Raw genomic sequence first — 12,218 nt, forward strand, 5'->3', positions numbered from 1 at the left:
ACTTACTGCAGCTTCTAGATCAGCATTTGCTGCTTCATCTTGTACTATTATCTTATGGAGATGGCTTCTTTCCTTAAAACCTCATGAACCCACCCCTGCTGGCTTCAAAATTTTCTTCTGCAGCTTCCTCACCTCTCTCAGCCTTCACAGAATTGAAGACAGGCCCTTGTTTTGGATTAGGCTTTGGCTTAAGGGAATGTTGTGGCTAGTCTGATCTTCTAACCAGGCCACCCAAACTTCTCCATGTCGGCAGTAAGGCTGTTTTGCTTTCTTATCATTTGTGGGTTCACTAGAGTAGCTCTTTTAATTATCTTTCACAACTTTTTATTTGCACTCACATCTTGGCTGTTTGGTGCAAGAGGCCTAGCTTTCAGCCTATCTTGGCTTTCAACATGCCCTATTCATTAAGCTTATTTCTAGCTTTTCATTTAAAGTGAGAGACATGCAAATATTTCTTTTCACTTGAACCCTTAGAAGCCACGTAAGGTTATTAACTGGCCTAATTTCAATATTGTTGTGTCTCGGGGAATAAAGAGGCCCGAGAGAGAGGTGGTGGTGGGGGAGACGTCAGGTTGGTGGAGCAGTCATAACACACAACATTTAAGTTCATCTTTTTTTTTTCGAAATGGAGTTTCGCTCCTGTTGCCCAGGCTGGAGTGCGATGGCGCGATCTCGGCTCACGACAACCTCCACCTCCTGGGTTCAAGTGATTCTCCTGCCTCAGCCTCCCAAGTTGCTGGGATTACAGGCATGTGTCACCACACCTGGCTAATTTTGTTATTTTTAGTAGAGATGGGGTTTCACCACATTGGTCAGGCTGGTCTCCAACTCCTGACCTCAGATGATCTGCCCACCTCAGCCTCCCAAAGTGCCGGGATTACAGGTGTGAGCCACCGTGCCTAGCCAAGTTCTTCATCTTAAACCGGTGCAGTTTATGGTGCTCCCAAGACAATTAACATAGTAACATCAACGATAACTGATCACATATCACCGTAACAATATAATAATGAAAAAGTTTGAAATAGTGCAAGAATTACCAAAAATGTGACAGAAACAGGAAATGTGCGCACATGCTGTTGGAAAAATTGCACCGATAGACTTGCTCAACACACGGTTGACACAAACCTTCAATCTGTAAAAACCGCAGGATCTGCGAGGTGCTGTACAGTGAAATGCAATGTGCTGTTCTCTAAGACCTCAGCCTCAGCCTCCCCCTCACCCCCATGCCAGCAGCCAGGGACAGGAAATCAACACCTGAAGCAGCCATCAATCCCTTCTCATTACAGTTCCCCAGGGTGATCACTGTCCTCTCACCTCTATGCTTTAACCTCCCATGGGATAAACGTATAGATGACCATTAGAGTGACATTTCCCAAACCACTATCTTTCCGGAACTGCGCTATTTACAAAGTTCAATAGGCATGCTATATAAACAGAGTCTATGTGCAAGTAAATCCTGGAAAAGGCTGGATAAAGTTTCCTTTATTCTGTGAGTCTTCAGGAGCATGAATATCTAAAATAAAATATTATACAGCAAATCATTTGATCATAAAATACGGATTTTGTGGTACATCATTAACATTCCCAAAAATCATTCTTCAGTGTTCTCAGGATGAACCTTTCTGGGAGATTTTTTTTTTTTCTGTTTTTTGATATGAAGTCTCACTCTTGTCACCCAGGCTGGAGTGCAATGGCGCCATCTTGGCTCACTGCAACCTTTGCCTCCCAGGTTCAAGTGATTCTCCTGCCTCAGGCTCCCAAGTAGCTGGGATTACAGGCTCCTGCCACCATGCCTGGCTAAATTTTGTATTTTTAGTAGAGACGGGGTTTCACCTTGTTGGCCAGGCTGGTCTCAAACTAGGTTATGTATTTTGTTATCTTTTTAACTACAATAAAAATATGCACTTGAAATTTGTCACTCATAAATCCATGTTTGCATTTATATACACACACACACACAAACAAATTATTGTCCGGGCGTGGTGGCTCACGCCTGTAATCCCAACACTTTGGGAGGCCGAGGTGGGCAGATCACGAGGTCAAGAGATTGAGACCATCCTGGCCAAGATGATGTAACCCCGTCTCTACTAAAAATACAAAAATTAGCTGGGCGTGGTGGCGCACGCCTATAGTCCCAGCTACTCAGGAGGCTGAGGCAGGAGAATCGCTTGAACCTGGGAGGCAGAGGTTGCAGAGGTTGCAGTGAGCTGAGATCATGCCACTGCACTACAGCCTGGGCGACAGAGCTAGACTCCATCTCTAAAAAAAAAAAAGAAAAGAAAAGAAAGAAATTAACATTTGGCAGTGGTTCATGCCTGTAATCCCAGCACTTTGGGAGGCTGAGGTGTGTGGATCACCTAAAGTCAGGAGTTCAAGACACGGTGGAATCCCATCTCTACTAAAAATACAAAAATTGGCCAGGTGTAGTGGTGCGTGCCTGCAGTCCCAGCTATTCGGGAGGGGGAGGCACTCCAGCCTGGCGACAGAGTGAGATGGAAAAAATGAAAATAAAAAAGTTCTATAGTTTTAGGTCTTAAATCCATCTTGAGCTAATTTTTGTAGATGATGTAAGGTAAGGGTTCAACTTTATTCTTTTTCGTGTGGATATTCAGTTTTCCCAACACCATTTGCTGAAGACATTATCCTTTTCCCACTGTGTATTCTTGGCACCCTTGTTGAAGATCAGTTGCCTGCATATGTATGGTTTTATTTCTGGGCCATTTTGTTCCACCTGGTCCATATGTCTTTAGGCCAGTAGCATACTGTTTTAATTACTGTATTTTTGAAATATATTTTGAAATCAGAAGTTTAATGCCTCCAGTTTTGTTCTTCTCTCTCAAGATTGTTCAACTATTTAGGGTCTTTTGTGATTCCACATGGATTTTTGGATGTTTTTTTCTATTTCTGCAGAAAATGCCATAGGAATTTTTATAGGGACTGCACTGAATCCCTAGATTGCTTTCGGTAGTATGGACATTTTAACAATATTAAGTCTTCCATCCACTAACATAGGATGTGTTTCCATTTGTTTGTATCTTAATTTCTTTCAGTAACATCTTACAATTTTCAATATACAAGTCTTCTGCCATGTAAATTTATTCTTAAGTATTTTATTGTTTCTAATACTATTATAATGGAATGTTTTCTTTTTTTTTTTTTTTTTGAGACAGAGTCTCACTCTGCTGCCCAGGTTGCAGTGCAGTGATGCCATCTCCGCTCACTGACACCTGTCTCCCAGGTTCAAGCAATTCTCTTGCCTCAGCCTCCAGAGTAGCTGGGATTACAGATGTGTGCCACCATGCCTGGCTAATTTTTTTATTTTCAGTAGAGACGGCATTTCACCATATTGGCCAGGCTGGTCTTCAACTCCTGACCTTAGGCGATCTGCCCACCCTGGCCTCCCAAAGTGCTGGGATTACAGGTGTGAGCCACCACGTCTGGCCGTCAAATTGATTTTTGGTTTTTTAGTAAGAACTATGATCTGTATACTCAACACAAGCTTATCTTATTATTCCAAAACTGAAAACTATAAACTTTCAGAAGTGAATTCATCCAAGTAAAGGTCAAAAATACTAAATAAACTGCTCAATATCACACCACAAATTATCAGAAAGGCTGATGCTAGATCCTAATGAGAAATAAGTAACTTCTGTAAAGTTGTCTTTCCAGGAACTTATGCATAATTCATCCTACAAAGTGTCCAAAAATATGTGGGGAATATGTGTATATACACACAAAACTGTTTACTGTTCATAACAGTGTAAAAAATCTAAATTGTTAGATTTAGACAACTGGTAGATACATGGTACTATGGTATGTTCATACAAAAAAAATAACTACTACACAGCAGGCGTGGTATCTGGCTCCTGTAATTCCAGCCATACCAGAGGCTGAGGAAGGAGGACTGTTTGAGGCCAGGAGATCAAGACCAGTCTAGGCAACATAGCAAGATCCTGCATAAAAATAAAATTCAATAAATTATTCAGGTGCGGTGGCACACATCTCTAGTCCCAGCTATACAGAAGGCTGAGGTAGGAGGATCATTTAAGCCCAGGAGTCTGAAGCTACAGTGAGCTAAGATCGCACCACTGGACTCCAGTCTAGGTGACAGAGAGAGATCTTTTGTCTCTTTAAAAAATATATACATATATACATGCACATATATATATATTTTATATATATGCACACATATATACACATATATATAAAATTACACACACACACACAGACACACACACAATGCACCACCTCCTAAGGATATAAAAATATTTTTTCATTAACATGGTCGCAATTTTTTAAGTGAAAAAAGTTTCAAACTTGCACATAAAGTTTGATAGCATTTTGGGGACTATGTATGTATATACATACACACTTTAAAAATCTAAGATATATACAAAAATGTTAACATTTTATAGCTTTTATAGTGATTCTTGATTTACATTTATCTGTATTTTCTAATTTATTTACAAAGAATACACATTCTTCATGTATTTTCTAATACATTAAAATTTCATATCTTTAAAACAAAGAGCTCGATTTTACAGACAATTCTCAATTTCTCACATGTGATTACTTGTATAACCATCATTCGAGGGAAAGGGTGGCTTTTGCTCACAGATGGGCCTTCCTCCCTACAGTCAGTAGTCTGAAAGGTGTATTTCTCTTAGCTACATTTAGTCCCTGACTCTTACTTATCCAATGGTCTTAGGTACTTTCGAAGGCGTTTTCAGGATGAATGTAATGCCTTAGCCCCTATCCCTCTGATTAAACTTCTTTGAGGTGCTCCCCATCATATACACTAATGGACAGAAACAGTGAGTAATCTATTTTGATTCTGTGGTCCATTACCAAAAACACTTCCCTTCCTAGGAAATGTCTGTGACCAAAACAAAAACATAATCACTTAAAAATCTGAGCTCTTCCCCTCCCTTAAAGAACAACTCGGTTCAACTATTTGATGGCGCCAAATAACAGACATCTGTACAGGCAGGAGAAGGCGAAGCCCAAGCAGAAAAGGGTGTGTGTGTTTATGCATGTGTGTGCATGCAGGGAGCGGGGGCAGGAAGGCAGACAGAATAAGCTGGGTTACCAAAAAGTGCACCGACCAAATAAGTTAATATAGTGGGGAAGGATGTGTGTGTGTTTGTGTGTTCACGCGCATATGCATGCAGGGAGTGGGGGCAGGAAGGTAGAGAGAACAAGCTGGGTTACCTAAAGGTGCGCTGACCAAATAAGTAAATACAGTAAGGATAAGAGCAGCCAACTGTACTGTCGGAGAAAGGAATTACAAATATTACAGTGGTGGCTACAAGAAGATTATCACTGGGTATTCATGGTTTTCAATACAGATAAAGAGATCAATAGATGTAGAAGAGAAATAAATGCAGATATGAAATTGTGTGTGTATATTTATAAATACTCATCTATCCTCTAGCTCTGCTCACTAAGCAGGCTCAGGAACAATGACATTCCAATAGCAATGAGCCCAACTACACAAGGTCTTAGTTTATCGTTTTCCCCTAAGAGAAACCAGGGCTCCTTGGAGAAATGGCTTATTCCAGAGTAGGGGCAAAGAAAGAGCAAAACAAGCCTGAAGAGCTTGAGTCAGAAAGGAAAGAAATCCTGGAGAATGACTGGGCACATCAAGAGAAGAGCCAGCTTGGAGGAGCTCCCCCTGGCCAGATTGTAGATAATGTGAGCATGGAAGTAAGAATGCTAATGGGTAACAATCCATTGAATAAAACAGGAACCTTTGAGTCCACTGTAAGATTTTAAAAGTGAATAAAATGAAAGTTCAATGAAGAATGAAATATTTACAATCTCAAAATACTTCTACACAAAACACTTCTAAATTACAACGAGAAAAAGTAAAGATTAACATGAAGAACTCTGTAAAACATCTGGGCAACTTTCACTCAAACATTCAACAACAGCCAAGAACAGTAATGGGAGGTTCAGAAAGGGATTCACATCGCCTCAAACTATCCTTAGAAAGGCCTGCTTGCGTGGATGGTCCTTTTAGCATCTGGAAACTTGGATTTCGGACATGTTCCCACCGCTTGCCAAATAATAAGTGTCTCGCTGTGCCTAAATTGTTTGAACAAACAAGACAGTTTATGCTGAACTCCTGCTTTCTTTCTGGGAGTCTGGAATTCGGGGGCATGGTAGGCAGAGGGTACCTGCATGACTAGCCCCAAATAAAAACTCAGGGCACTCAGTCTGTAATGAGCTTCCTGTGTTGTCACAATTCAATGTGGGAAGAATTAACTGTCTTTTGTGACTCCACTGGGACAGTTACTTCCGGGCACTTGCCTGGTTTTCTCTTTGCTGACTGTTTTGTATCCAGTTCCTGTAATAAATCTTAGCTGTGAGCATGCCTGGGTGTTGAGCACTGTGAGTCCTTCTAGGAAATCACCTGTCCTAGGAGTGATCTTGGGGATACCCCCAACACACGGCACAAATCAAGTCACATATGCTACTTAACAGGACACGATGAGAAAAACACTGTAAGATTCCTGTCCAAGATACATAACCTGAATCTAACCACAGCAAAACATGAGACAAACTCCAAAGAGGGACATTCTACAAAATAACTAACTTACGATTTTCAAAAGTATCATTAATGTCAAGAAAGGACTGAGAAACTGTTCCAAATTGAAAAAGACTAAAGAGACCGAATGCTAAATGTAATGGGGGATTCTGAACAGAATCCTTCTTCTATAAAGGTCATTACCAGGACATCCTGTGATACCAAAATAAGGTTTGTGGTAACAGTAGCATGTCAGTGTTACTTTCCTGATTTGGATGGATGTGGGAACATAGGAGAACGTCCCTGTTACTGGGAAATATCTATTAAAGTGCCAGGGGCCATGAGGTACATATTAGTAACTCACCTTCAAATGATTTAGGGTAAAAAAGCTTTCTTGGTCTATTCATGCAACTTTTCTGAGTTTGAGATTGTTTCAAAATAAGAAGTAATGATGATGATGATGATGATGATGTTTATTATTCCATTTATTGATACCAAACCAGTCTTACAATAACACGCTAAGAGAATGTACAACATCCTATGTAGGAAAAGCAGAAACTGGGGGTGTGGGGGATGGAGAATGGGGAGTCCTATCTCCCTCAACTCTCTTCACCAAGAAAAAAGTTTACATCATCAGGAAAGCCTCAAAGCCAAATATTTTAGCTGTACTGGTTTATGATGATTAAATAATTGCTAGACATAGGAAATCACTTGAGGGTACAGAGTTTTTGTAAAAGAAACATCAAGTAGAATATCATTTACCTAGTAATACTTAATGAACATTAACTGTTAGTGACAGAATTAAGAATTTTTACTCAATTTAAATTTTCCTAGATTGTTTTTCCAAGCCCACCTCCAAAACCAATTGCAAAAAAAAAAAAATCACTTAAAAATCCATAAAGCACTAAATTACCGTTTGTGTGCTTCCTGTTTGCTGCGACACTCTTCACAGTAATACTTGTATTCACTGCATAGAGTTTCTGTGTTGCTGAAACCCCTGTGTGAAATTCAAAACAAATTTATTTTGTAGATACCAGGAAATCATTATCCATTTAAAAAATATTCCAGACTAAAAATAATTATTAAATTTCAAACTAAATAATTCTACATATACCTTAAGCAGTGAGTAATTGATGTATTTTGTTCCACGTCAACAGAAAGGTCTAAAAAATCTTCATCTTTGCTGCTTATCTGTAAAAATAGTGAATTATCTTTGATTTTTTCAAATACTAGTAAACCACAGTTCCCAATTAACAGAATTAAATGCATTCTATTACTATTAGTAAGTAAACAATTCTTTTCCCTCAAGTTCAAAAGAAAACTACTTAATTTGGATTATCCAAAAGGACATTGAATAAACAACCCATACCAGATGTATAAATAAAACACCAAAGTACACTTTTGACTGACTCTCTCTGGCAAAGGCTAGTATGATGTGAGAGTTCATGATTTTCCAAAGTCTTTGTGTTATTTTAAAGCATGAAATAAACTGTACCATACACACTGATTCTTAAAAAAACATAGGCCAAGACTGAACAAAAATGCTTCACACAGGACATCTGTATTGTTCTGTCATTAAAAAAAAAAATTTAGCCCAAAATGTTAAATTACATTCTTCATTTGTGACTGACTTTATTTCTCCTAAAAATGTAATATAAAGTTTTGTTTGATTTATGGGTAAATAATCTTAGAAAGTTATCACTTGCTCATGTGAATTGGAATAGGACAGAACTTTAGACATAAATCTTCCTAGCTATATCTATCAGCAAGTCCATCCTGAAGGTACATGTGCAACAGAAGATACGTCTGACTCAGCTCCCTGGGCCTCTCATCCACTCAGTTAAGCAAACACCATCCCATTTTAATACTGCATCGAGATTATAAGCTCAGTAAGTTGTCATAGAACATGTGGCTGTACATAGTATGTATTTATGCAAATGTAAGTAAACCAGGGTACTGTGCAGAGCGTATTTTATAGACAGTTGAAGGGAGTTCCAATGGTGATTTTGACTTTCCTTGACTTCAACATTAAGCTAACCGTAGGACCTAAACCCCTTCTCTAAGATGCCATTCCACTGTGCGATGGAAGATACATTAACACTACAAGATTAACTGACCTGAGTCTCAAAAAGTCTGGTGAAAAAGAAGGGGAAACACAGACAACTCAGAGAGAAAAAAAAGAGAACATGATATGTTTAAGGAAAATACATCAATTTTGTAGAAAAGTGGGTAGGGTGACAAGAGATAGTATGGCAGAGGTAGGCTAAAGCCAGATCAGGCAGGAATTTACATGTAAGCTATAGAGAAGTAAAAGTTATACAGTCTGGTGTTTCTCAAAATCAATTCTGTATTCCTCAAAAAGAAGTCCTCAGACACTGCCTCAGGGGTCATTTGAAATGTTCACTTTTATGATCATGTAAAAACCTAGACACAAGGATGTTCTAGATCACCTGGGCGCATGAATTACTACGTTTATATTTGCAATTGGGTTGGTGCCAAGTGGTCACCAAGTAGGGCAGTATTTCACTCTCCAAAGTGGTTGTGAAGACATCTGGCTGCTATTGGACTAATATGTCCTAATGTCACGTCATACACAATATGGGGAGATCCTAGTCTAAAACTCAGGGAAGAAGTCTAGGATGGAGATCTGGAGTTGAGACTCATCAGCACATGTGATAATAAAATGGAACAGGATCATGATCCTCCCAATGCAGAGTGAGAAGCAACCGACAATGAAACCTGGGGAACACCCACATTTAAAGAATGGAAAAAGAGAAGCCAATGAATGAGACTGAGAAGGAACCCTCATAGAGAACACCAGAAAAGGGTGTTGCAGACACCAGCTTCCTACCACCTGAGACGTTACCAGTTGCATTTCTAAAATACAAGCATAAGCTCCTCCAGGAAGCCCGTCCCTCACCTGTCCAAATCCTTCCCACTCCCACCTGGATTAGGTCTACCATTCTCTGGCTGGCATGGCATCCTGTGCATACACATACAATAACACACTGTACTGGAATTGCCTGAACACTGGTTTGCCAGTCTTCATTACCACAGGAGTATCTTGAGATCAGAGGCTTATGTCTTACTCATCTACCATCTTCTACCTGGCATAGTTGGTGCTTAGCACCCCCAAAAATGAATACTTAAATAGAAATCTAACACAACACGCGTGGCATTGATACGAGGAAGAACTACCAAACTCCAATGAAAGATAGCAAAAAAAGTGGTAAATAAGGGGAGATAGTGCATATACTTGGATAAGAAGACTCAATTTTGTCAAGATATTTTTTTCTCAACTTGATCTATAGGTTCAGCAAAATCCTTATCAAAATCCCAGCAAGTTATTTTGTGGATATCGACAAACTTGATTCTAAAGTTTACATGGAGAGGCAAAAGACCCAGAAAAGCCAACAAAATATTGAAGAAGAACAAAGTCAGAGGACCAAGACTACCTGACTTTAAGACTTACTCTAAAGCTACGGTAATCAAGACAGCATGGTAATGGGGAAAGAACAGATATACAGACCAACAGGACAGAAGAGAGTGCCCAGAAACATGCTCACACAAATAGAGTCAACTCATCTTTGACAAAGGAGCAAAGGCAATTCAATGGAGAATCATCTTTTCAACAAATGATGCTGGAGCAGATAGACATCCACATGCAAAAAAATTAACCCAGAATAAACCTTATAATACCTTATACAGAAATTAACTCAAAAAAGATCATAGACATAAATTTAAAAATGAAAAACTATACAATTCCTAGAAGATAACATAGGAGAAATTCTAAGGGACGTTTAGTTTATTGATGACTTTTTAGATACAACACCAAAAGTATAATGCATGGAAGAAAAAGTTGGACTTTATTAAAACATTAAAAACTTCTGCTCTGCCAGCCAGGCCCGGTGGCTCACGCCTGTAATTCCAGCACTTTGGAAGGGTAAGGTGGGCGGATCACTTGAGTTCGGGAGTTCAACACCAGCCTGACCAACATGGAGAAACCCCGTCCCTACTAAAAATACAAAATTAGCCAGGTATGGTGGTGCATGCATGTAATCCCAACTACTTGGGAGGCTGAGGCAGGTGAATCACTTGAACCCAGAGGCGGAGGTGGCAGTGAGCTGAGATCACGCCACTGCACACCAGCCTGGGCAACAAGAGCGAAACTCCATCTCAAACAAACAAACAAACAAACAAACAAAACTTCTGCTCTGCCAAAAACAGTGCTAAAAGAATGAAAAACACGGACTGGGAGAAAATATTCGCAAAAAACCCACCTGATTTATGAACTAGTATCCAAAATTATACCCCCCAAAAAAACCCACTTAAAATTCAACAATACTCAAAGAAAACAAACAGTCTGATTTAAAAAAATAGACAAAAGATCTGGACACGTCACTAAAGATATATAGATGATAAATAAGCAGATGAAAAGACGATCAACTTATGACCTAACGATCAAGGTCATTAGGGCCTTGCAAATTAACATGAGATAACACTACACACTTATTAGAATGGCCAAAATCCAACTGACAACACCAAATGTCAGCAAGGATGTGGAGAAACAAGAACTCTCATTCACTGCTGGTAAGCAGGAAAAATGGTACAGCCACCGTGGAAGACAGAATGTTGGTTTCTTATCAAACTAAACATACTCTCACCATATAATCCAGTGATCATGCTCCTTGATATTTACAAAAAGGAAGTAAAAACTCACATCCACACAAAAGCCTGCACACAAATGTTTATAGAGCTTTATTTATAATTGGCAAAACCTGGAAGCAACCAAGACGTCCTTCAGTAAGTGAATGAACTTTAAAACCTGCAGCACATGCATACGGTGGAATGTTGCTCGGCCGAAAATTAAAGAAATGAGTTATCAAGCCATAAAAAGACATGGAAGAACCTTAAATGCATATTGCTAAGTGGAAGAAGCCAATCCAAACAGGCTGCATCCTATATGATTTCAACTACACGATATTCTGGAAAAGGCAAAACTATGGAGACTTTACAGGACTCAGCTTTCTTGCCTGTGGATCCTCTTTTCCAATGTTATGAAAACCTAGCAGCGCAACTGTCATAGTAAAGACGAGATCAGGCAAAATCATAAAGGCATGCTGAATCTTGGGCGAGATTTCGATGAGGAGGGAAGTACTTGTGTCTCCCCCCACACTGCCTATTAATTGCAAGGGGATTTAAAAAAAAAAAAAAGTCATCATAAAATGGAACAACTGGCCCAGCACGGTGGATCATGCCTGTAATCCCAACACTCTAGGAGGCTGAGGCAGGTGGGTTGCTTGAGGGCAGGAGTTCGAGACCAGCCTGAGTAACACAGCAAGACCCTGTCTCTACAAAAAATTTAAAAACTAGCTGGGGGTGATGGCAGGCACTGTAGTCCTACTTACTCAGAAGGCTGAGGCAGGAGAATCACTTGAGCCCAGGAGTCTGAGGCTATAATGATCTATAACAGTGTCATGCACTAAAGTCTGGGAAACAGAGCAAAAACCTGTCTCCGAATAAATAAATCAAATGGAGAAACACCACTACCTTGACTGGGTGATCAAAAATTAATTTCACCAACGAGAGGACGATGGATAGTGTGTGCCTACAGATGTGATGCCCCAAGAAGAACACAACATGAACGATGTATTATTATAGCCATGAATGCATAATCTGTATCTAATTA

At 39.6% G+C, this 12,218-nt stretch overlaps 1 protein-coding gene across 21 annotated transcripts in view; it reads right to left on the reverse strand.

Annotated features, from left to right (window-relative positions):
- USP12 (ubiquitin specific peptidase 12) overlaps positions 1-12,218 on the reverse strand; it is a 173,806-nt gene that overhangs the window by 15,453 nt on the left and 146,135 nt on the right. For all 21 annotated transcript variants that reach the window (XM_077974305.1, XM_077974297.1, XM_077974307.1 and 18 more), the window contains 2 exons: positions 7,644-7,720; positions 7,443-7,526 (listed from right to left, as the gene is read on the reverse strand). In XM_077974305.1, coding sequence (XP_077830431.1) covers positions 7,443-7,526; positions 7,644-7,720 — 161 coding nt within the window. The remainder of the gene's footprint in view (positions 1-7,442; positions 7,527-7,643; positions 7,721-12,218) is intronic.

This window comes from Macaca mulatta, chromosome 17 (assembly GCF_049350105.2).
Source record: "Macaca mulatta isolate MMU2019108-1 chromosome 17, T2T-MMU8v2.0, whole genome shotgun sequence".
In the NCBI taxonomy this organism is placed as follows: Eukaryota; Metazoa; Chordata; class Mammalia; order Primates; family Cercopithecidae; genus Macaca; species Macaca mulatta.